Source organism: Paramisgurnus dabryanus, chromosome 24 (assembly GCF_030506205.2).
Source record: "Paramisgurnus dabryanus chromosome 24, PD_genome_1.1, whole genome shotgun sequence".
In the NCBI taxonomy this organism is placed as follows: Eukaryota; Metazoa; Chordata; class Actinopteri; order Cypriniformes; family Cobitidae; genus Paramisgurnus; species Paramisgurnus dabryanus.
Window position 1 is genome coordinate 376761 of NC_133360.1, and position 26205 is coordinate 402965.

The window sequence follows — 26205 nt, forward strand, 5'->3', positions numbered from 1 at the left end:
AACTTTTTCATATTATATTTATTTTGTGTGTCTAATAGTTCATAACAGCTGTAACAGTAAAGTTTATTATATTTGAATTATAATAAAAATGTTATAATTCTGACCAGCATGAACATAAAAAAGATCTATAAAATGAGTATTAAGTCCAACACAGGTTCAGAATATAAAACAGGATGAAATATGAAAAGTGACGCACCAAAGAAAAGTGTACAGATCATATGAAAGACAATCATTCAATAGTAAACATTTAAAAGTATCCTGTTAATGCTTATATAACATCACAGAACTAATTATTCAATTAATCTGTATTTCATCTTGTGTAGAAAGTACACACACGCACGCATACACACACACACACACGCATACACACACATACATACACACTCTCTCTCTCTTTCTCTCTTCACTTTTGGGAAAGCGTACGCCAGCTATCATCACTGCGTTATCCTGCAAAAGAGAAACATTGCGAAACTTTAATGAAGAAGAAGTGAAATAATGATTGTTTCAATGATCAGAACCTCACGACTCAGAAACTTCAGTCAGTTTGATTAGGAGCCAAAGAGCCGAGTCATGAAATAATCTGGATTTGACATCTGATACACAGACAGACAGACAGACAGGGTGTCCCATATAGCTTTATTTGGGCTTCATAGTGCACTTCTGATCTGTCGTGGTTGTCTCAAATTGTGGGTAGTTGCAATTTTAACAAAGTTTACAACAATATCACATTTCCTTCATACACAAGGCAATCCCAGAATGCATTAGGGGATCAATCCAAGATGGCCGACAGTGTTGAAGGTATATAAGTATATCATTTACTCAAATCACATTTGTGCATGTGGTTTCATTTGAGTCAGATTACTACGATTGAAGACATTCAGACAGTGGGAGAGCTTCATGGACTTTATCCAGGATAACATATCTAGTGTTCATGTCTTACACTTCTGCAGTCAAAAGAGTAAGCCGACACAATGATCTAAAAACATCTCAAAGACCTTTAACAGCAGTGAGAAGAAGAGAAATGTGTTTATCTAGCGCTTCTGTGTTTGTTCATCTCTTACCGTCTCACAGCAGAATGTCAGCCAGTTTCTCTGAATAATACTCGTAGTTTTCCTGGCAGTCCTCCCACACCGTGAACTGCTGATCGTCGTTCTCCACGAAGGTATCCCAGGTGTAGTTGAAATCCAACGGCTTCATCATGCGGAGTTTACAGCCGGCGGCCACCAGCGCGTTTAGCCCCGCCTGGATCTCTGGCTCCTCCCACTCGAAGAGTCGAGCGGAGAAGATGGACAGACGGACGTTTTTTCGAGTCTTGAGGATCTCCGCCAGTTTGGCAGCGCAGGCGGCGCACGGGCTGGACGACATGTACCAGGTGATGTTGTACTTGAGGGCGGGGTCACAGTCGGGCAGGATCTGCTGAAAAAACGCATCCTCTGCGTGAGCCCCTGCATGCTCGTCCTCTATGTAGCCTCTTAGGAGGCCGTCGGCCCCGGGCCCGAGATCCACCAGATAACACAGGAAGGTTTTATTCCGACCTGATGAGTATTCCACGTTCTTAAACTGGAACTTGAAGAAAAATGGATCGATGCGATTCCTGAAGACACATGAAAGATGTTAGTAATACTGTCCTAAATCTATCAAAGGACTCCTCAGTAACATTTCATATCATGATTTAGATATTTTTGGTGAATATATACAAAGAAATGTTTTAAACTTGTAATAATGAATGATGGGTTTGAACAATCCAATGAATAAAATACTTTTGGCTCTGCTATACTCCATGTTTCTTTATCAATCACACGGGTAAATAACATAAATACAAAAGAGGATTTGGGCCAAGCTAAAATAAAAAAATAAAACCATCTCGCAATTAAAGTCAGTATAATGCAAGATTTAACTAGTAATATTTTGAGAATAAAGTCAACAGGGTTCCCACACCTAAGTTAACTTCAAATTCAAGGACCTTTCAAGGACTTTCCAGGTCCAATACCCTCAAATTCAAGGACTAAATGTGGGGACACATTTCAAGTGAGAGCAAGGTTACATCATGTTACCTTTTAAGATACATTGTTCCCTTTCGAGGGAACTCGCGCTGCGTCACTGTGGAGACACTTTGGGGACGCCTCCAGGGGTAAGTGCGTCTGAATGTGTAGATCAAATTCAACCAATGGTGAGGCTTAACAACAAAGACAGGGTGACGCGGGTGACAGGAAGTATATCGCTATCTGAAATATTGCCAAAGACGGCGTTACAGGGACGCAGGAAGTATGGCAAGGGAGACGCAGCGTCTCATTCCCTTCTTAGGGAACAACAGTTACAAGAGTTACATAACCCGAGATGTTTTCATGTGTCAAACACAACTATGCAAAAAAGCATTTTGGTATGAATTAACATTCACATACAGAAGATATAAACATTTAAAGTGAACAGTTTAGCACGTGTGCTTAAAAAGTCTAGAATATTTATGATATTATCCTACACTACACAGGCAATAATATGGATTTTTTTTTTAGAAAACTTCTTGCATAAAATAGATTCAAGCACTTTCAATGACCTGTATCTATGTATGTATATTTTCATAAACTTCCCAGGGCCTTGAATTTTTCCCCAGATTCACAAACTTTCAAGGATTTCAAGGACCCGTGGGAACCCTTACTCAATATAATGAGAATAAAGTCGAAATATGAAGAAAATAAGGTCAAAATATTTTGAGACTTTATTCTCCAAATATTTCAGCTTTATTTTTGTTATATTGACTTTATAATATTGAAAAAAGTCAAAATATTCTGAAAATAAAGTAGAAATATTCAGAAAATAAAGTTAACATATTTCGAAAAATAAGCTGTAATATTTTGAGAATAAAGTCAAGTTAATAGTTTGACATTAATTTATTTAATAAATTTTTACATTAACATGTTTGGAGTGATGTGAACAAAAAGGTCTACAAAGCAGATACCAAATTACATACCTGCCTTATTAATAAAACAATATGAAAAATAATATTTTTTTATTTTAGCTCGGCCCTTTTCCTTGGTACATGAAAGCTCATTTGCATTTTAAAGGACACACCTAAAAACAGCACATTTTTTTCTCACACCAACAAAGTGTCAATTTGAATGTCTTACAGTAAATTATCTATAAGGTATTTTGAGCTAAAACTTTACACATGTACTCTGGGGACACCAAAGATTTATTTGACATCTTAAAAAGTATGAAATGTCCCCTTTAAACACAAGCTTATAATGCACTTTAAATAAAAACATCTGCCAAATGCATCAATGCAATGGTAAATATAGCAACGGCTTCAAGATAGGTGGACACATTTCTACTGTCTCATGCCAAATCTAACATGCTTACATCTAAATCAATTCACTCTAGAAGATAAAAACTTTATCACGGTGAAAATTTGACTCTTGTATAGAGTTTTCAGAGTAAACAGAGATTCGAAAGTGAAGTTTTCTCCAGTGGTCAGTGTGGCGTTATCTTTAACACCTCCTCCTCCTCCTCCTGCATTAGTGAACAGATGGAATGACTATGCGTGTTATAAATAGCATCAGGCCGGAGCAGAACTGTATTCATAGATTTTGACCCATATACACCGCTGTATTGTGTGTTTGCTGCCAGATCAATGTGAAGATTAATCTGCACCTGCTGTTAGATGATCCAGTATGAATTATAACTCAATGTGTTAACATTATTCAATTAATCATTACTGGCTCAGCTGCGCACATGAACAAAATAACTACAAATATTCATTTCTCTTAAAATAAAGACCTTACATACAGTATCTCCTCTGGAATTTCTCAAGAAACAAATCATCTGACAGTGCATTTTATCTGTTTGGGATTGAACCTGTGACCTTTTGAGCTGCTAATGCAATGCTCTGAACGCGATACGTCAATGAAACATGATAAGAACTCATCTTAAGCCTCCTAAACTATAAAAAACAACACCACAATGTTTGGCTAGTTACAACTTAAAAAAAACAAGAACCATTTGAGGATTCGTTTTAGAGTTGTTTGTAGATAAATAAAGTTCTTGATGTCTCTTCAGAACAGTGTGATTCAGATCCAGATCTCAGATGTTCTTCTTGAAGAAGAAAATGAATCCTAAACTCTTTAAAGGTTCTTCTGTGACATCTGTGTTTGGTTTTATTTGAAAAGCTTTAGATGAGAGACATCACAGATGGTCAGCGTTGACCTTCAGAGTTTCAGCTCTGTGTTCGCTTTCATTCGTTTCAAGATCTCAATTGTGTGTCAGTAAGTTGAGATGTTTCTTCAGACTCACCCGGTGATGATCTCAAAGGGCGGCAGCTCCATAGGTTCTGGTTTCTCAGCGTTCTCTCCATTGTTGGCGGCTGCGGTCGCTCCGTTCTCCTGCGGCTCCTCCGTCTCACTCACCTCGGATTTCTCTCCAGCTTTAGGAGCTTTTTCATCTTTTTTCACCTCCGGCTCAGCTCTTTCTTTCCTCCTGGCTGATAAGCGAGAGCCGTTGCTGCTTTTTCTGTCGGCCATCGTAGAGACTGAAGACACACACACACTTCAGTATTTATAACAGCACAGGAGTGTGTGTGTGTTTGTGTGTGTAGGGGGGTCTAGCAGCTGTTGGTATCTTCTATAAAAAGACCAGATGACAGATTGAAGGAAATCTTACAAGAGGTTACCCATGAGAAGTTCATCAGTCTTAGGTGTTTCTCCTGAAGTTCCTCATAAAAACAGTTTTTTACTGATGTATTTTCTTAGGAGAAAGACCTTATGACCGTAGGTCTCCATGTTTTCGGCTCTGTTTTCAGATCGGTGAAACATGAAACAAACAGATTCAAATGGCATCAATGAGATGATCTGTAGAAACCAGACACAATGAAACACAATTATAATGTTAAAGGTGCTGTAGAATGTAAAACTGTATTTATGTAGACATAGATGAATAATAAGAGTTGTGTAGATGGTAATGATATATCATGAGCCTCAAACACAATTGTTTCTTCCTTCTTATGTAAACCTCAAAAGACCGCTGGAAAACAAACCAATCTCAACATAACACCAACTGTGACGTCACAGTCCAGATGTATGCCCCCAACATTAAATTAATAACAATGTTGTTACAATGATAAAACAAAGTTCTGACTGCTGAGTTATCTCTATTTGCTAGTTAGCGCTATATGCTAGTTAATGCTATATGCTAGTTAATGCTAGATGCTAGCGTTTAGTCTGAAGTTCTACTATCGACGTTGTAGTTACGTTTTGCAGATCCATAATGAAAAAACACAAACTTAGCACTCAGAAACGTCCATTAACAATCTCCAAACAATTGATTATTCCTCAAACATCTGTTTACACACACACACAGAGCTCCTGAAGGAGCTGCTCTGAAAAACAGCCAATCAGAGCAGAGCTCAACATTATTATTCATGACTCTTTCAAATAAGGTAATAATAGACCAATAGATTCTTAAGGGTTGTAAATAGACATTTAAAACTGACTCTGGATCATTTTTGCACTTAATAAAGACAAACATTCTGCGTTGATATCAGAGAACAATTTAACAGATTATTATTACAATGCATTCTTTGGCACTTTTAAAGCATCTTATGAAGTTTTGCAGTTCTTATGTAAAAAGAGTCTGGTGGTATAACTTACAGTATCATATGTCACCATACAGTAGTTTTTTTTTATAAAACATGTTGCTGAATGAGTACTAACTCACATTGGTTCAAATTTATTTGATTGGTTGTTCAATGCTTGTAGCACAGGTGTCCACACGATGGCGGCAGTGTTGAGCTTTACTGAGTCTGTACATCTCACATGAAGGACTTCACTGAATAACTGTTATTCACTTATTAATACATCACTGTGTGTGTGTATATGTGTGTGTCTTTGTGTGTGTGTGTGTGTGTGTGTGTGTGTTACTCAGTGCTTGGGGTCTGTATTGTTATATATTGACTACATCTAGTAAGGCATGAAGGTCAGTATGACAGAGAGCGCACACACACACACACACACACACACACACACACACACACACACACACACACACAGAGAGAGAGACACACTTTTGCATTATGTTTGGAATTTCCAAATGACTTCTATTGTTTCTGACATTCTGCTAATTTTTCATACCAACCCTAACCAACCCTTTCCTGACACTGAAATGTCATTTGTAATTTAGCTGTTATTATAAACATCTATTGTTCAGACATAAAGTAAATAATAGTGACTGCAGACTAAAACCAAAACCAACCCACAAAATAATAACTTATGATTCTGATTTGAGTTTTAGTGATGTCATCATCTCACTTCTACACACACACACACACACACACACACACACACACACACACACACACACACACACACTTTAGTGATGAAATAACTTCACATTCTCACGTTATTAGGTCTTCAATCAACATGACAAAAGCGAGTGAGAGTGAAAGAGAGAGACATAGAGAGAGAGAGAGAGAGAGAGAGAGAGAGAGACAGAGCGAGGGGGGATGATCTTGTACAATACATTTATATACTTCAAATGTTTATATGTCAAAGTATATTTTATATTCTATATAACCTCTATTTTATATTTTATTTGACTTTATTTACAGTAATAGCTTAACTCCACCGAGAGAGATAGAAAAAAACTTTATTAACGATTAAATCAATCTCTCTTCACAAACATCATAATATATTTAACAAACTACAATATAACCACTAAAATAACAACAGAATCATAAAGAAAACACAATTCACCATCACATACTACACGCAAAGCATCGTAACTGCACCACATCAATTTAAATGTAGAAAAATCTTCAATAATTTTAGCAAATCTAAAGTCGATGCAAAACGTGTTGACATCAGCCCAAAACCTTTATCCTTGTTTTTCCAGATAATATAAATGCACATTTTTGCCTGCCCCACTATAAAGTTCAACAGTTGACACATAAAACCATTCACCCAACAAACCCAAAATAAAACTCAATACAAAAGCTTTCATTAAACCTGGCCAACAACTCTTTTAACTTCATAAAGAGAGAGAGAGAGAGAGATAGAGCGAGAGATATGGGGTGATTGATGTTGCGCCGCTCATGGAAATTAATCTTCAATCAAACCTGTTCATTTACATTCCAAGACATCTTTCCTTCATAATCCACCTGTGTGATGTTGACAACTAATGGAAAATCTGCTTCAGTTATGGAAAATAACTGAGCTAATTCTGAAGAAAATAAAACGTCACCGAGAAGACAAACCTCACAATAAATATAAACACTGAATCATTACTATAGACCAGCACAGAATACACTTAAAAACATAAAACTAATACTGTGACTATCAAAACACTTTAAACACTCATCCACAACAATAGATGCATGTGTCAACTAACACCACACAAACGTTAACCCGTGTGTGCGCAAGATACAAAGCAAACATTGAAACGCCAGCTAGTCTTACAGCAAAGCGAAACCTGTTATAAACTGACACACACACACACACACACAATATTGACTTAAGACTCAAGATATGACGTATGTGTGTGTTTGTCAATTCATTCTTATTTATCTTTAAAAGTGTGTTTGTTCATAACCTGCCATGTCATGTTACAAGTTCACGTTTCAAGGTTTGCAAAGCTCTTCGCTGGAAAAACATAAGGAGGAGAGCGATAAAGACAAATTCGCTGGAATTCCCCCTCCTACCCGGCACATTCACCTGGTCACACCTCTTTCAGTGTCTCACCTGACCACGCCCATCGTCTCTACAGGTATAAACGCACTCAACAGGGGGTGGATCTGCAAAACTTCACCACAATCTGAGCGACCATCACTGAGATTAAACACGTCTGGATTATACATCAATAATATTTTACATAAGACAGCTGAACGGCTTCACTGCAGCAGGTAAACAATATGATTACATTGATAAAAGTATTTATTAAGTTAAAAAAAACAATAACAACAACTAAACATTGAGAAATTAAATAAAAATGCCAATTTTTCATTTTTTGGTAATTTTCCGTTAATTAATGTTTGTTAAGTAATCATAAACAAGAATCCTCGATGAAGCATAAAAGTAAATTTTTTGCATTTTGTTATGACAGAAATATAATGGCGTCGAGTGAACTGTGTCGAATTCTCAACAACGCGAACGCCAACCTGTACCCATCCGAGCCACAGCCCAACCTGTTGAGCATGACGCTGCCCGCGGTCAGACCACCACAACTCTCTGAAATCATCTTCAACAATAACAGCAACACAATGGGTAAGAGCTCATCGGCACATCTTACTGTCTCAGATCCTTGATGGTTCCCAGTGTCTAGACGCAACAATAATCTCTCATCCCTGCAGTTTCACCTCACTGAAATCATTAACTCAGATAATGTTTAACTTGGCCTGCACAGAAACGCTTTCGTTTCGATCTTTAGCAGTGCGGTCATTGTTGACACTGTGATCAAACATTAGGTGGTGTGAACGCAAACATGCACAACAAAAGATTGGCAAACCTGAACCTGTAGTCTTGTAGGTGGGGGAGTCATAAAATGATCAATACTGTGGTATCTAAAGTTTCTCTGAACCTGTTCTCCAGCAGGTCCCTGGCACCAGGTGAACCCACAGTCGTGGAGCAGGCAGAACGTCCTGGAGTGGATCGGATATCACGTGGAGGAGAGCAGGTTTGACGCCAGTTTGTTGAATATGTCCTGCTGTGAGATGGATGGAGCCACACTGTGTACCATCTCCAGAGAATCCATGATGAATCTGTTCGGGGCCGTGTTTGGAGATAAACTTTACCACAGTCTGGAGAACCTAAAAGCTAGATATGGTGAGCAGGAGGATTCAATCGTAATCCTTAATTTGATGATTTTCTTGAATGCATTATAAATCTTAATCTGCATCTACAGATTTGCCTGACAACTCAGTCCTCAGTGAATCTGAATTCGATCTACTAGATACCCTCCTGCTTCCCTTCATGAGCGAGCCCGGTCTCGGATCGCTGCTGGAGACGGTGGTGGTTCAACCCACAGGTAAGAATCGTTTTTGATCACAATACCAGCAATGCGTGTACCTCACGGTCTTAATAATGCCGTATTTCTGCAGACAGATCCGATGCGGACTACGGTTACTTCAGTGAGTACAGAAACCGCCTGACTCCAGAGAGCGACCACGGTTACGACTCCCTATCTGAAAGTCTACAGAGCTCTCACAATGGTACGAAACACAAGAGTAACTCCAAATGGTTTTCTCTTTAAATGTCACAGAATAAACGTCCTAAAGTCACTGCTTTTACCCTGCAGGCAGTTTGATGAACCCAAGCTCACCCGAGTGCAGCGGAAGTGATTCTGATCCTGAATACTCCGAGAAGCCCTCTTTCATCAGCACTAGTAAGTTTCCCGCGTAGATGGTATCGGTGATTGGTTTGATGCCCATGTAAACTCGTCTAACTTGTCTGAATGATGTGTTTTTCAACAGAGATCTCTGTGAAACAAGAACCAACAGAGGTCAAGAAGAGAGGCAGAGGACGACCCCCAAAACAAAGCCGAGGATTCGATCTTTTCATTGAGTCCAAAAAAAGCAAACACGGTAAGTGAAATACCCGAGCGCAGTCCGTCAGTAGATGATCGGTTAAAATCAGTACTCAACCGTTCCTGTCTCGTATTTCAGCTCCGAGAGGAACTCACCTGTGGGAGTTTATCCGAGACATCCTCATCCACCCGGAGCAGAACCAGGGTCTGATGAAATGGGAAGACCGTAGGGACGGCGTCTTTAAGTTCCTGAAGTCTGAAGCCGTGGCTCAGCTCTGGGGTCAGAAGAAGAAGAACAGCAGTATGACGTATGAGAAGCTCAGCAGGGCCATGAGGTAAGAAACGCTGCTCTGAGATCAGTCAGTGCTTTATCATCATGGACTCAGCAGGATAATCAAAATCCTTATTTTTTTTTCAGATATTACTATAAGAGAGATATTCTGGAGAGAGTGGACGGCCGAAGGCTCGTCTACAAGTTTGGTAAAAACTCCACCGGTTGGAGGATAGAGGAGACTGGATACTGAAGTGGACCTGAAGATAAAGGGTCACATTGAAACGTAGAGACTTTGGACTCCTGATAATAAGGAACTTCAGGTTCCTCTCTTTAAAAAAAACAAACTCTTTCCAGAAGGAAAGGTTGCAGAGAAACTGTAAGCCAGTGTTTTGGCTAATGTAGGTTTTATGAACCATTTAAAGTGCGTTGTTGCTCCAGTAGATGAGCTCTAGTTATGATGACACGCGGGCGTGGCTTTGATCAGATTATATTCACCCAAGCTATGACTCTTTATGTAAACACAGTAAAGTCTTATGTATAAATGTAAAGTTATTGAAATAGCTGAACAAAAGTGGAATAACGGAGGGATGTTATGGTGATATGAAGTATCTTCTGATGTATTTATTCCACTGTTTATAAATGTAAGAGCTTTATATCGTCTTTATATACAATCAAGTCCAAATCAGAAGCTCAATTTGTTTGTGATTTAAGTCACTGAATAACGTGTATGAGGTTTTCTCTCAGATACTTTATTGTTGTTGTTTTTTGTAAAATGCTTTTCTATAATAAAAGTTATGCTTAAAAGAAGTATACTTGCACTATTTATCTACACGGCAAAAAAACGTATCTGTAAAAAGTTAAATTTTTCATTAAAAAGTTTTTCCCTTAACTTGATTTGTTTAGGCGTTACCAATTGAAGAAATGTTTTTGGTTCATCTAACTTTTACTTTAAACAGTGTAGTTGAGTTGTTTCGATTAAACCTTATCTCTTATTTGTGCCTCACCCTTCTGAACTATGTCCCATTCCCGACCTTATTTCAACATTGATAGACTTTTATTATCAGATATTATTGTGCTAAGTGACGCACTGTAAAGTTAAATAGATGAAACGATCGTTCGATACGGTTTGATGTTTTCTCCAAACTGCACAACTGTCAAGTTCTTCAATTTGGGCATCATTACAAACCACACTTGTCTAATAGTTTGAATAAAAAACATGTTTGCGCATCTTTCTGTTAAATAAATATCAATTGACGTACGATAACGTTTTGAATTGTGACATAAGTAAACAAATTATATTTTCGTAAAGAAATACCTCCAGGCGTTGGGAAAGATCTGAAGCGCTTTCAGTTCATCCCGAGTTCAGATGCAACAATCGCATGTTTCATACAAACTTCCCATTTGCATTTTATTACAGAAGTGACTGTTGTTTAGAGGCGCATCATTCAAATACGACACACAATGACATTTGAATTTTAAAGCCACATGCAAAATGAGTCAAGGTACCAACTTTATCAGTCCTCTTGTGTTTGTTTCAACATCATTTAATACCTGTGAGATCTGCAGAAAACACTCGGAAAGTTTTCATGAACTACCCTGAAATTATGGTCACCTGAGAAATCTAATCCATCAAACACTATCTGATTACTAAAAGTTTCACTCGGCGATAATTCACGTTTCGAGTGAAAGATATAAAAGCATATGAAATAAGATTGTTGGCAAACGTGAATCTAACTGTCACTGTTTGTGTGTAATAGTTTCGTTTGGCAACAATGCAGAAAGTATGCACACAGTAAACATCAGGTGTATTGTGATTTAGTCTATCAATCATGTGACTAACGTGTGTGTTTTCATTACTATTGTTTTCTGTACACTCCTAACATGAGTAGTATTCAGGTCAAGAATGTTTTCGGATGTTGGGATGGGTGTCCTGAATGTGGGCCATGTTTTTCTCTCCTGAGATGAACTTACAGTCTGTCTGCAAGGTTAACAGGCCGTAACAATGTCTGGTAAATCCACAAAGCGTTTATCAGCCGAAGGTCATGAGCTCTTAGTGACTGATAAACTTCTGCATTCTCAGATATCTAAAGCAGGATGAACTCACTATCAGCTGATTTTGATATAATGTAAGGACTTAATTGCAGTAAGACTCTAGAAAACCTTCTTACTTCTGAAAATATGCAGTTTTTATTTTTAGATTATTCACTAATGATATTTCACAAAGCCCAATGCATAGCACAAATAATGAACTGACATACTAGACGCTTGTTTAAACTTATTTATATTAAATTCCCATTGTGTTGAAAAGAGTGTTGATGCTGGACAAGGGATTTTGAGCTGTGACGCTGGCACGGTTAAACGGTAATTAAAAAAATGACGCGGTAATACTAACCGTTGGGCATTTTTTATGGTTAACCATTAAACCTTTAATCATTACATCTTTGGTTCAGTTCACGTATGCATTGTGTGAAACCGAACTTAGCAATTATGGTGTCTGAAACTGCCGAATGTAGCATCCATTTACATTTATATCTATGGTCCGAGATGTGCGATTGAGGAGAGGCGGGCACTAATTTGCATATTCAAAGATCGGCAAATACTGAAAGAGGCAAGGGTGTAGCTGTTTTAAAGCATGAAGGAATCACTGTGACGGGTAAAACATATGCTATAATAATGCTCAAAGATGATGAAATGATTGACTACAGGGATACTTTAAATGATAAACATTTTCGTTTTTTTTTATTTCTTAAAGGCGTTCTAAGCGAATCTGCAAGACGTTAGTTTTTGTTGACGTTTGAATTGTTTCTTGTGAATTGAATAGACGGAGCGTAGCTAACTCCTCCCCTCCCCCTCCCTTCCGTGCTTTCATGAACGCGCCCAACCCCCGCCTCCAAATCCTTCTTGTCGTTTATTGGCTGGAACACTTTGTTATGGTTTCTGTTTGTAGGTTTGGCCACTGTGTTGTTATTGCAGTTTGTGAAGCCTGGGCTATCTACAGAGATCGCGTTTTTTTACTGTTTGATCAGCGGACAGGCAGCAAGCAGATAGTGAGGAGATGTTTGCTGTATGTAACAAATGCTGTATGTTTTATGGTCTAAAACACGTCACTTCGCTTAGAGCACCTTTAAAGGGGACATTTCACAAGACTTTTTTAAGATGTAAAAAAAACCTAGGTGTCTCCAGAGTACATATGTGAAGTTTTAGCTCGAAATACCATATAGATATTTATTATAACATCTTAAAATACAAAAACAATGTGCTGTTTTGGGTGTGTCCTTTTAAATGCAAATGAGCTGATCTCTGCACTAAATGGCAGTGCTGTGGTTGGATAGTTCAGATTAAGGGGCGGTATTATTATAATAAGATCCCCTTCTGACATCACAAGGGAGCCATATTTCAATGACCTATCTTTTCAGATGCTTGCAGAGAATGGTTTACCAAAACTAAGTTACTGGGTTGATCTTTATCACATTTTCTAGGTTGATAGAAGCACTGGGGACACAATTATAACACTTAAACATGAAAAAAAAATCAGATTTTCATTGTATGTCCCCTTTAATAAGAAATAAAGAAAAAAAATGCCTCTTTAACAGTTTTATACACTGCTGTGCACTGAAAATAACACATGCAGACTTCAGTTAGTGTGGTATAGATGAAGTTAAAGTGTTTAATTTAATGACATACGCCACATTTTAATACCATTATACTTGCTGTGATTATTTGCATTATTTTGATGGCAGTATTGTGTTTACATGAGATGAAGTGTAAATGCTATATATTTTCAAAATCTCATTATAATTTCATTATGAGGGTGCATATAAACATGGTCAATATTTTGTTGTAAATGCAAGCATGTGTATTAAAGTGTTTAGAGACTGTTTTCTTTACTCAATGGTGTTTTGGTAAAGCTCGTGTCTCATCATGTTTGTTTAAAACATCAAATTCCAACAGAACTCTCTGGAAAAACATCTGACGATAAAGATCAGGATTCACAAATCAACAGCTTTATTTATAGCAACTAAACTGAAAGTAACAAATATTAATATCACCAATGCACTGCATTAACATTTATAATGAAAGATTTTGTTTTTGGTGTTAGAATATTAAAATAAATTGTATATATAATGATTTATTTATATGGCTCTATTTAACAAAGTAACACAACAATCACATTTTAATAAAAGATAAATATGTTTCAGGATTGTTGATGCTTTTGGATGTTTCAGTTTATTAATGACAGGTAAATAAATACACAGATATCTGTCTGATTCATCTTCACACTCCCACCAGATCAGACCAAAAATCTGAGAAAAACAACAATAGCAAGATGGTTTCGGCCATATTATTACCTTATCAGACCTTTCACTGGATTATTCAACATTCAGATTATTCCGAATAATTGCGGTGCTAAACTTAAACGCAGGTGCATTTTATTGTGTTTTCTTAAATATAAAAATATTCACTTTACCAATTTTATCCATAACACAGACGTTTGTGTTTGTTAATAGAGTAAAAGTGAACATTTCTGTTATAATAACTGTACAGTATTAGGGTGTTGGTTTAAGGTTTGTCAGGTGGCTTCGCCCATATCCTGTCTCTCCCATGATGATTTCATCACACTGATTTGCATAAGTATGCAGGGATTTCCCCCCTTATTCCCCGTAAACTTCCAAGTAAAAAACAAGTCGATCCCAAGCACATTCACAGAGAAAGAGAGGAGTGAAAGTATTATGTAAAGGTAAAGTTGAGATCTGTGGTTTAATGTTTATAATAATATGTTAATCATTTCAGATATTCAGTCACATATTCAGTATTGATTCAGTTTAAAACACTGAAATATGTGATAGAGAGGTGAATTATTTATTAATCACATAACTGCAGTTCTTGTTTAAAAATAGAAACTCTGTCTCTTAATTCATACTTTTACATGCATACTTTTCTCCTGATGATCGGATCACATATCAGACTACACCACCCCTTTAAATATGATATTTGCGACATCAATCGTATTAATTAATGTGTTTACATAAAGGATTTTTTAATCCGATTGAGCCCTCAATACCATTACAAACTGATTATAACATAGCTAATGATTACTGTATGATGTTTTAAACACATGATTTGTAATATTTTAAACAGTTAACACATCAAATTCACTCTCACCTGTGTTTGCTTGTTGTCAACATTGTTATAATGTTTAGTAATGTTTGCACTACTAAACAGGGAGATTAAATTAGATGTCAAAATTCTTAAATAACCGTGGTTATTTTTTTCAGATAATCACAATTATTTATTATTATTAAAAAAGCTGATGTTTAGTATGTGCAGCAGCCCTACATTCACTATTTATGCTGTGCACCTACTTTAATATTTCTCCATCATTTGAGTCGTATCATCTGTGTATTTATGTCTTGATCAGTTATTTTCCTCATATATCTCAGGTTTAGTTTGGATGCCAGTCTTTTCTGTATGGTCACTTTAGTGATTGTTTCTGGCATTTTTTACATTTCTGAAAGATATATTTTCTAAATTTAATATTAAATATTTTAAATTTTTACTACAATAGCAATTCATAAAGGATTAAATTAAATAATGACAATAAATTCTGACTATTATTTACAATGACAATTAATCATCCTAATTATTTATCAAAGCTCTTAAGCTAGAAGTATAGTCCTGTTTTTATACATACACGAGGGTCTGTGTACAGTGGCACATATTTCATCATCAGAATAGTACGCACGCACTGTATGCACACCAGCAGAATTTTGTAACTGTGTGCATACTTTGCATGTGCGTACAGGAGGATGTATTATGTAGTACAGGAGATGCATTGCATCACAATGTGCATGTGCCGAACATCTGTGTACATGTACAAGTCAATTAAACTATGATTTATAAGGCTGTGCGTTCGACTGTGCGCGTACGTACATGTAAAAAAACAGACAATACTCTTGGATTTAAACATACAATCACAATAATCACAATTATTTATTAGACAAATAAGCATCTTTGACACATGGATCAAAATGTTCAACAATACTCAAAATTCAGCACAATTTTTCCATAAGTAAGGAATAATTGACGGGGGGCCATTGAATTATAAAAAATTAATGCACACCCAAGGTGCAATGCGGCACGACGTGGGTGTGCATTATTTTCAAATAATTCAAAGGACCGGAGTCAATTATTCCTCTTATACCACGGTTACCACAAACATTGCTCTGGTGCCTGTTTTTAAGACATTTGAAAAGTTAGGTGTGCGATTATCAGAAATTAATGCATACCCATGGAACATTTCTCAGCCAATCAGAATACAGCATTCAACAGACCCATGGTATAATATCTAATAATCATTACATCGCCCATCTCTATTGGAAATTGGAGATCATGCGGAGTGCATTGCATTCTGGGATACAGTATCTCAAAATGTGCTCCACTTGACATCTATTGCACACTAATGCCAATTTAACACATTATATAGTACAGATAATATGCAAATCAGGAAAAAAACCTCAATTAACCTGAATGAAAGACTTACACAGTGACCAAAAATCTCACACAAATTATAGTTGAACCTTTTTATTCACTGTTTATCCTCTCAACTGTGTAAAGAAACTGCGCCTACTTCACTATCCTCTCCAAATCATCCATTTCAAACATTCCAGTTACACAAACCTTCTGATGAAACATCTAACAATCCTTAAAGCAGACACACACAATCACACAAGCAGTGTTGTATTGTGCTGAGGTTGCAATCACAGTGCTGATAAGAAACAATGAGATGAAGTTCTTCAGACACACCCATCTCTGATCACAGCTTATGTCACATCTACAGGAAGACACACAAACATTTCCTGACATCACATTCAAAATCATCTACACTACAATACGACTGAATCAGACCATATGAACAACACTACACGCATTACTCCCTGGGGACGTTCATATTTCACAGCAGTTTCACTTTCACAGAAACTTAATAGCTAGCATACAAAGCTAACTTTTGCATAGATAATATCTGGTCTTGGAACAGTTCAATGAGAGATGTTAAAGTTCATATTGAGGGTTGAATGCAAACGTACTTTGAGATCTTGTGCGTATTATGAGGTGTAGTAACAGGTCTGATTTACCTCATCACTATTATTGTTATAATGATTGAGCTTAGTATATGTGTCCTGAATTTCCAAAATTGAGCAACACAGCAGGAATGACACTGGCCATAAAAGACGCACACACATCTGAACGCATGAGTTGCACGTGTACGTAAGATCTTAAAATGCTTTGACTGGAAATAAGTCATATATAATGTTGGTCATTTAGATGTCCTGGCTGCAGGTGTAATAAACATGATTTATGATCAGATGTCTCTTGTGCAACTGATGCTTTCCCACATGTGAGATATAATATCTGTCAACACTGATCTGATATCAGTTGTGTTTTATGATCCTGTTGATATTATTTTGACCGAACGAACTGACCTGCTTCTGTAAAACTGATAAACACACACTAAACTAACAGAGACAAACACATTATCACTACATCTATCTATCTATCTATCTACAGTGGCAAGAAAAAGTATGTGAACCTTTTGGAATTTCACGGTTTTCTGAAAAAATGTGTCATAAAATGTGATCTGATCTTTATCTAAGTCAACAAACATAATGTGTCTAAAAATAATTACACAAACGTTTGAGATCTTCCATGTATTTATTGAACACACTCATTCAACATTGGAAATGTCAGTGGAAAAAGTAAGTGAACCCTTAACATTAATAACTTGTTGACCGGCAGCAATAACTTCGACCAGACGCTTCCTGTAGCTGTAGATCAGACCTGCACATTATTAAGGATGTTTATTAACTGATAATTTTAGGCCATTCTTCCTGGCAGAACTGCTTTCGCTCGGTCATTATGTGTATGGTCCTCTTCAAGTCAATCAATATCTTCTCTATTGGGTTGAGGTCTGGGCCCTGTCTCCAAAAGCCAGATTTAGTTCCTCTGAAGCCATTCTGTTGTGGACTTGTTCGTGTGTTTTGGGTCTATGTCCTGTTGCATCAACCACCTTTCAGCTGACATACGCACATTCTCACATTATCCTGAAGAATTGTCTGATATATTTTGGGAAATCATCTTCCCCTAAATGATGACCAGGCCCTGATGCAGCAAAGCGGGTCCAAATCATGATGTTTCCTCCACCATACTTTACAGTTGGGATCATCTTTTCATGATGATATGTCGTGTCCTGTCTACGCTGTGCGTTTTTTCCAAATAGTTCAATCTTAGTTTCATCAGTCCACAAAACTTCAGTCTGTTCTTGTAGACTCAAGAACAGAGATGTTAGCAAGTTTGTATTATCTTAACCAGACTCCAGGTGTGTTTAAACCTGACTTCAATTAGCTTTTTGAGGTCATTAACTCAAGGGTTCACATACTTTTTCCACATGCACAATGAAGTTTTTTTGGTTAAGACATGAAAGATCAGATTTTCTTTTTGCAATTAATTTTATGTCTGTCTGTCTGTCTGTCTATCTATCTATCAAAAGAATGATGTTATTGTTAGTATTTATTGCTGCATTGACGTCAGTATTTATTCTTCTTTATTTACTAGGCGTCAGGTATTTTTTTAAAATATTTTCAAGCATGAAACATTTCAGGTTGTTGTGACAGAAGAAGAAGAAAAACACACCCACAGACACACCAGCAAACAACAGCTATAATAGGAAATATCCATTCAAATCTCAGTTTAAATGTACCAAATACAATGCACAAAATAAAAAAAAATGTTTCAAACAAGATGTATTTTCTTGATGAGCAAATAAGCAAAAAAAAAACAATTTAAGTGAATTTGTGCTTAAAAAAAGAAAGACATTTTATCTTAAATTATTCTTCAATTTAGTGTTTAAGAAAAAAGTAAACTTATTTCAAGTTTTTTTTTTTTTTTTGCTTGTTTTATGCACAAATTCAGTTACATTGTATACCTATTAGGTTACTTTGCACATCAAGAATTTTTAGATATTAATTGATTCAATTGATAAAATAATACTTTGACATAAGAAAGTAAAACAAGCTGTTATTGGGTATAGTAACAAAAGAAAGGTTTTTGGTTTTTATTTGTACATTTATTTATAAATATTAACCATAATGTTTATTTAATTTAATAAATTTTCTGTATGTCTCTAATTTATCAGTATTAAATTTGGCCTCAATCAACAAGACTTTGTATTGCTTTCTCAATATTAGCATTAGCATTAGCGTGTGCGTCCGAGTGTAAAGAAGCTCATTCATGTACTAACTTTAAACCCTCACAAGTAACCGCTGGTTTATTGTTTGATACACACAGTTTGATCTGTAAACATCACATGAACGAGACTCATGATTTCTGCACTGGTCAATGTTATCATAATACATCTTTAAAAAAACATACAAATCTCACAGCTTAAGAAATATCCATGCGTTTTAACTGCAGATGAAATAAGGGTCAAAGGTCACATGTTTGAGGTTTAACATTAAGCTATTAAAATCATTAAAGTGAATAGTAAACTTGGGCAGGGCGGCCGATTTCTGTGTGGATATTAATACAGTACAGCAGCGTGTCTTTACCGTAAACGCTCTTTATCATAAAGATAAAGACTTATGACACGCATGTGAAGGTGGTAAACATAAGGACGCAGGGAATGCTGGGGTATAGGGTGACATGTAGGGTGATACTGCTTTTACACCGGACTGCATTGTGTGGATTCAATACAGTGTTTGGCTATTTTACCCATGATCCTCCAGGAGGACCTGAACTGAACTTTTGGTAAATAGCGAGAGAAGTTGATCATAATCTGCGCAACATCACATCACATTCATATCTACACAACTAATGTCAAACATTTAAACAGAAATGTTTAAAAGAAAAACAATAGTGGTTTCTGGTGATGCTCTAAAAAAAGCAGCAGCTTTGGTTTAATGATTGTTTTCAGTTGATTTGTGATCTGTTTAAGGGTTAATTGTCGGATTAATATTTGAACCAGAACGATAACCATCACATTAGCAAGCGCTGACATCACTCTCCACCAATCAGAGAGCAGACTCCGCCCACAGGGCTTGGTTTACGGGCAGTGCAGACATCATTTCCAGTAAGGTACGTGTCTATGTGAAATTCTGGAGCTGTGCCAGATACACCTGTTCAACAGGTATGTGTCGCAGGTGTAAAGTGTCTTTTGTGTGTGCTATACACATTGATTGTTTGTGTTTGCGCATGGGTTGTGTGTTGTGTAAAGACAGAAAGCAGTGTGAGGGGCATTTGATACATCAATACATGCAGTTTAATTTGGGTCTGATTACTGCTTTCCTATTTATTCCTATTAAGCTGGATTTCTTATTAAGGTTTCTAAACTGTGGAAGACATGAGTAGTTTTATCCTACTAATATAAACACAGCTTGAATGGACTGTTGCGCTTGATAAAACAGATTATTAGCAGTCAGAATAAATCTTCTGTACACTGCATAGATTTGGTGTAGCTTGTCTATTTAATTCTTGTACATTTGACATAATTAAATTATACTTTTAGTGTTTGTTGGGTGAACTGAACCGTCAAGGGTTTAGCTGATTGTCATTTCTAAATGAAGTGTGTCAGTGGTGAGTGACAGCGCTGTTATATAAACATGTGATGTGTGGAGACAAGACGCCGCTGATATCTGCGCTATGTCAGAAATGATAAGTTCTGCCAAAACCTCTTCAATTGTTTGTTTTGCCAGTGTAAAAAAAAACAAAATACCTTAGTGTATATATAATGACTTGCATTTATGAAAAAATATAACTATGCTTTTAAATAATATGGAAAAAAATATGGAAAACAGATTTTAATAGATCATGATAATGTTTATAGTTAATGTGTTGATTTACACCTGTGTGAATCTGAATCACCATAAAATGCATTGCAAAAATATCTCAGAAACGCAAAGTTAGTTCTGAGAAAACGTCCAGCAATATTTGTGTGCCGATGACACACGCTTTGATATATTTTTATTTGACTTGAGTGTCCAAAAACATTTTAGTGCCACTATATGTTCAGAAACCTAGACGTCTGTTTGGTTAAATATTTACATGGTTAAACAGTGGTTTAAATCTTACAACTGAAGTGAATATTTGTCAATCCAATGAACAGATAAACCTTCAAATCTCTCTAAATCTGTCTTCCTGCTTGGAGGTTTGGTGAAAGACTGGTTTAACTAGAGTCCGGTAAAAAATAGAGCATAACACCAAATCAAACCAGTTTATAATCAGATGACCTGCCACAGAATGTGTGTAAAGTTTGTTTAAGGTGAGTTTACACTAACACACTGCAAAATGATCGAGAAATGTTCATGCTCATACTCATACAAATCCCTTTTAATTACAAGTTTATTTGTAATCATTTAATTTATTAACTGATAAATAACTGCAAAAGCAAACATTACTATTACCACTGCTTGTCTGTAGTATCTCAAGTAAACAACCACACCGCAACATACTAACAACCATTAGATCACCTTAGCCAATGCATAGCACCACACTAGGACTGCAACTAACGAATCATTTCATAATCGATTAATCGGGCGATCCAACTAATCTGATAAAATCCTAAATATTTACTAAATAAGACACTTAATTATGGTATTCACGTGTAGAAGTGTACTTTTAAAAGTGCATAATCAACACACTACTACAGAGTTTTACTAATATAATCTTTTTTTTATTTTGATATTTTAAGCCTTAAATAAGAAAAATATGTGCAGCTTATAAATAGCAAGACATTTTTAAATGTCAAAATATAAATAAACAAAACGTTTTGAGTCTTCAGGGATGTGCTGGTGAGTGACACAGATTAATAAACTTAATTTAACTTTAAACCTTGATGAGTATTAACATTATTCATTATTAACTAAATACATAAGCCATTATGATATAAAAGCGATATAAATGCGTTGTTACAGTAATACAAGCCTGGATTTCCCCCTTACTTTAAAACAGATTAGTTTGTTTCATAACAGTTTTTCTGAAAACCCAACAATAATTAAACAAATACAAACTCACTTATATTAAAGGACGAAATTAAACCTTTATTAACCAGCATTCTTTTGCACGTTTGCTTTAGTTATTGTCCTGTAAGGTTTGCCAGATCCCCGTAACAAAACCAGCCCAGTGGCCATTCAAAATTAGTCCAAATGACTATCCACAGCCCAAATACCAACAATTACCCAAATCCTTTAATCTCTAACCAACAGTAAAACATCAACCTGCAGAAACAAAGTTTAAAAGAAGACCAATTCAGAACTCCAATGAAAGGGGGACCTGACAACACTTCATTGCTTTAACCAAGTTGGTCGCTTGGTGAGAAGAAGCAGCGCCTGACCCTAACCCTAAACGTGCAGCTCGCCCTATATAAAGAAAAAGCACCTGACTATAATTACAAGCGCAAAGCTCACGCTGTATGAAGCGGACGCATGTCTGACGGTGGTGCGGAACATGTGACCCTACCGATTAGGGATCGACTGATATGGATGTTTCAATGCCGATGCCGATTTTTGTTTCATAAGCCTTAGCCGATGACCAATACAGGCTGCTGATTTTCTTGAGCCGATACTGCTTTTGCTCACTCAATTTACATCATAAAAATTACACAATGATGATGCCAAATGTAACAAGTCTCAATTTTAAAAAAGTAACATTTAAAGAAATTAAAAAACTATATTTAACAAATAGTAAAAAGAGGTGAGGGTGCTATGGAACCATCTTTTGATGTTGTCATGGAAAGGTTGGTTGTTTTTAGTCACATGACCTGCAATCGCTTGCATCTTCCAGCACTCGGCGAACACGGCAGCCACATATCGGCCAACGCCGATACACATAAAACTTGCAAATATCGGCCGGCCGATATTTCGGTCTATCACTACTACCGATAGCCGATTATTTAGACTGATATCGGCAGAGCCTGACAGTTTGGTGGTTATAGTAACTTGCATTAACTAAATTCTGAAGATTACATTTATTTTATTCATTATATTCATTTATTCGTTATTCATATTGATTTTTTTTTTTACATTTTCTATACACAGGGCTTCAATTCATTGCATTTTTTTGTTCTCTTTTGATTGTCAGGATATACCGTGAGCACCGGTCGATAGCGATTTGGGTTTTTCTTTTATCGACTGATACTGATTATTGGTCGATATACTGTCACGTCCCTTATTATTGTTGGTTAGTTGTTGCTGCTCTTCAACACACTAACAACTTAAAACACCTAGCAACCAAATAGCGCAATATAAACAACCACATAGACCACCTTAGTAAATGCACAGCACCACACTAACAACCACTACAAATGCACCTACAGTATAGCTACACCCCAGTACTGTTACTGATGAGTTCTGCACCACCTTAATTTCCCTCAAAAACAACATCATAAACAGATTAAATTATGAATGTTTTGATGTAATTCCTGTGCAAACAATACTTCTTTGAGTCATTTTTAATAAGTTCAACCGAATTTAACGCCCTGCTCGATCAGAATCAACATTGAGTTCAGGTGCATGTGATCATTAACCAGATAACCCAGTTAATAACCGGTTGGAATGAGAGAAGTATGTTGACCGTAACTGCACCGTGTTTGACTTGAACTTATGTAAGTAACCAGCAGGTCTGGTCGGTCTGGTTTCTCAACAGAAGAATGAAGTCAGTTGCTTTGACAATAGCGGGTCGATGCTCAGCGACACAATGGATCTCGTTTACAGAAAACTTTAATCTGCATGACCTGATCCACACAAAAACACACAATATTGCACACGCTAAACAAACAGCCATGAAACACACACACACTTTTTCACACTTTTAACACTTGTACACATTTAGTTGTCAGGTCTCAGGGTTATCAAATTTTCTAAAACCCGTCTGTCTGGGTCCGATCAGAGTTCTTTGTTATACATGGCAAACATTTGCAGCAGACGTGCAAAATCTCAATGTGAAACCTGTTGCTGCTGCATGCTGCACATATTTCTGCAGAAAAACGGCATAGAGGTTAGGGATTTTTAGGTGTATGATTATCACAGGTCAACTTTTAACACTTGCAATTTATGTTCATTTTAATTTTTACCTCTGGGTTTTTCTGAGTTATTCTGTTTTTATTCAGTTTACACTTACTGCACTTTAGCAAAACACCAAAGTGGTTCACCGTGGGGTGAAAATAATGATGGAATTCAAAATTATTCATGGTAGAAAGTTCAGAAGAAATGAAGAGAAATGAGTTGAATTCTCTGCAGTCTGTAGTTTATGTTAAAGTAAAACTGAGAGTCACAACACTTTACTGCCCCACTGTGGTCACACAAACATCACTGACTACTAGAGTTTACCACAGTAAACCTGCTTATAAAGGCTAATCAATGCATTAGTTTCTAGTAATGAAATAGGTGCACTTTAAAGTGATAGTTCACCCCAAAATAAAAATTCTGTCATCATTTTCTCATCCTCATGTTGATCTAAACCTGTATACATTTCTTAATTTTTGATGAACATTTTTTTATTTTATTTTGACGAACACAAAAGAAGATATTTTGATAAATTATTGTAACCATTGACTTCCATAGTAGGAAAACAAATAGCCACACTTTAAATTTTTTTCTTTCTTCATTCCCAGTGTAAACTTCTTGAATATGAATTCATATTAATTCATTTCAAATATTTAAAAGTGTTTACGAACTTTTTGCACAGACTTTCGATGTTTGGATGTTAAATAATTAAATAAATTTCATTAATATTTATGAACACCTGTAGTGGATTTAGGGCATAGACTGTAAAAAAAGATGGACGACGCGATGTCGCCTCCCACCATTGTAATGAATTAAAGCCAAAAATGTCCGAACACGGTCGCCACCATGTTACGTAAAAACGTCAGTTTGGAGCCAAGGCATGCGCAGAAGGAATTGTCCACCACTTTTCAAGGCATATGAGGCACACCCGATTTAGGGTAGTCGGGTAGTTTGGGGGGAGAGGTTAATTATGAAGTTACGATTATTATTATTAATCATAATCACGATTATTATTATTATTATTTTATTATTAATCATAATCACAATTATTATTTTTATTCTTAATAATAATTACGGTTATTATTTTTATTAGTAATCCTAATCAGGATTATTGACCCTCAAATGCAACTATTTTACTTAAAACCATAATCGCGATTATTATTACTTTTTAAATTATTATTATAATTATTACTATTTTCACAATCACAAATATTTTTACATAATTGTAATTATTTAACTAAGTAGCTTTGAAAGCATGCATTTATTTAACATTTTTCTAAAGTAAGTGTTGCAATAGGCTACATGTGTCAAAGTCTTAGTTTAGTTTATTCATTTATAAAGCACAGTTAAAAACAACAGAAGTTGCAACCAATGTGCTGTACAACAAATAAAAACAGAGTTTAAGTAAAACCCAATCCAGACGAACAAAGTAACACATAAAATTTAACAAGACTAAGCCTTATAATCACACCTGTCCAGCAGCACGCAATATTTTAATTGCACAATAATTGTTTTACCTCGATTATCTTGGGGGGGGGGTAATTGCTTGAATCAAACATTTAAAAAACGATGAATTGCACAGCCCTATAAAACAGGATGTGAATTTTTACAACTTTAAGGTTTTTTTTAAGAATTGTATTCCGATTAAGAAATAAACTGAATGCACTGTTATTGTTAATAGTGGTATAAAATTGATGCATTTTTTACGTGCATTAACCAAGAAATAAAATCCTTTGAAAGTGTTTGTATGATGAAGTAAGAGAAAACATCGAAACAAGCTTGAGTCAGATGAGGACAGACAGATTACAGACTTCAGTCAAACATGAATCAAAGCTCATGAATCAAGACTCAAGTTTCAGTGGTTGTCTAGAAAACACAACAATCCCACAGTCACACAGTTTCGATGTCTGTGAAACAACTTTAAGTGTCTGATGAGGGTCTGCCATTTAAAAGAAGTCATCTAATCTTATGTTAAACAAACACACATTGATAAAATCTAAACCTGTCACAAATGTTTCTTTAGTTAACGCCAATGTCTGTAAAAATTCATGAAGTTTTGTACGTGAATATGAGGAGCAGTGTTTACCCTGAGGGCTGCTATTAGAGACAGTGAGTATTGTCATGATGGTGTGTCCAAACCGTCACGTCTGAAAGCCCCAGGGACAACACACCTGAGGAGGTTATTTAAAGAAACAGATTAGATAAAAATAGCTCCCTCACACAAAAGACTTAACATCCGCGTAATTTTGTTTCTAATTTTAGCAGAGTTTATTAATGGGTTCGTCTTGTGATGTCACGGGTAACATTCTTCTTTCGACCCATAAATGTTGTTTATATATATCTTATACATATCTTCGTATTTCGCGGAAGAAACAC

At 36.1% G+C, this 26205-nt stretch overlaps 2 protein-coding genes across 4 annotated transcripts; one reads left to right on the forward strand and one right to left on the reverse strand.

Moving 5' to 3' along the window:
• On the reverse strand, positions 1-25967 carry apobec2a (apolipoprotein B mRNA editing enzyme, catalytic polypeptide-like 2a). 2 transcript variants are annotated; one of them, XM_065266131.2, is made up of 4 exons: positions 25916-25967; positions 4288-4522; positions 1062-1594; positions 1-447 (listed from the first exon to the last, which is right to left on the reverse strand). In XM_065266131.2, exons 1-3 carry the CDS (start codon positions 25950-25952, stop codon positions 1066-1068), a joined length of 801 nt encoding a protein of 266 aa, XP_065122203.2. In that variant the 5' UTR covers positions 25953-25967; the 3' UTR covers positions 1-447; positions 1062-1065. The 2 variants fall into 2 exon arrangements, with proteins under 2 accessions (XP_065122203.2, XP_065122204.2); XM_065266132.2 differs by lacking the exon at positions 25916-25967 and adding an exon at positions 4654-4693.
• Positions 7566-10585, forward strand: elf3 (E74-like factor 3 (ets domain transcription factor, epithelial-specific)). 2 transcript variants are annotated; one of them, XM_073813549.1, is made up of 9 exons: positions 7566-7885; positions 8086-8246; positions 8571-8804; positions 8884-9006; positions 9080-9190; positions 9277-9363; positions 9452-9562; positions 9644-9839; positions 9923-10585. In XM_073813549.1, the coding sequence occupies exons 1-9, from the start codon at positions 7581-7583 to the stop codon at positions 10026-10028; spliced, it is 1434 nt and encodes a 477-aa protein (XP_073669650.1). In that variant the 5' UTR covers positions 7566-7580; the 3' UTR covers positions 10029-10585. The 2 variants fall into 2 exon arrangements, with proteins under 2 accessions (XP_073669650.1, XP_065122304.2); XM_065266232.2 differs by having other exon boundaries at positions 8574-8804.
• Positions 25968-26205: the final 238 nt, after the last annotated feature.

What these genes read in the sequence shown, in the direction of transcription:
- elf3 (XM_073813549.1), top strand. Translation starts at nt 7,581, where the DNA reads ATGTCATGTTACAAGTTCACGTTTCAAGGTTTGCAAAGCTCTTCGCTG. An exon ending in GAACGGCTTCACTGCAGCAG is followed by an intron (nt 7,886 to 8,085) that starts GTAAACAATATG and finishes TTGTTATGACAG; the next exon opens with AAATATAATGGCGTCGAGTG. An exon ending in AAGCTCAGCAGGGCCATGAG is followed by an intron (nt 9,840 to 9,922) that starts GTAAGAAACGCT and finishes TTTTTTTTTCAG; the next exon opens with ATATTACTATAAGAGAGATA.
- apobec2a (XM_065266131.2), bottom strand. Translation starts at nt 25,952, where the DNA reads ATGACAATACTCACTGTCTCTAATAGCAGCCCTCAGG. An exon ending in CTCTAATAGCAGCCCTCAGG is followed by an intron (nt 4,523 to 25,915) that starts GTAAACACTGCT and finishes GTGTGTCTTCAG; the next exon opens with TCTCTACGATGGCCGACAGA. An exon ending in CCCTTTGAGATCATCACCGG is followed by an intron (nt 1,595 to 4,287) that starts GTGAGTCTGAAG and finishes ATGTGTCTTCAG; the next exon opens with GAATCGCATCGATCCATTTT.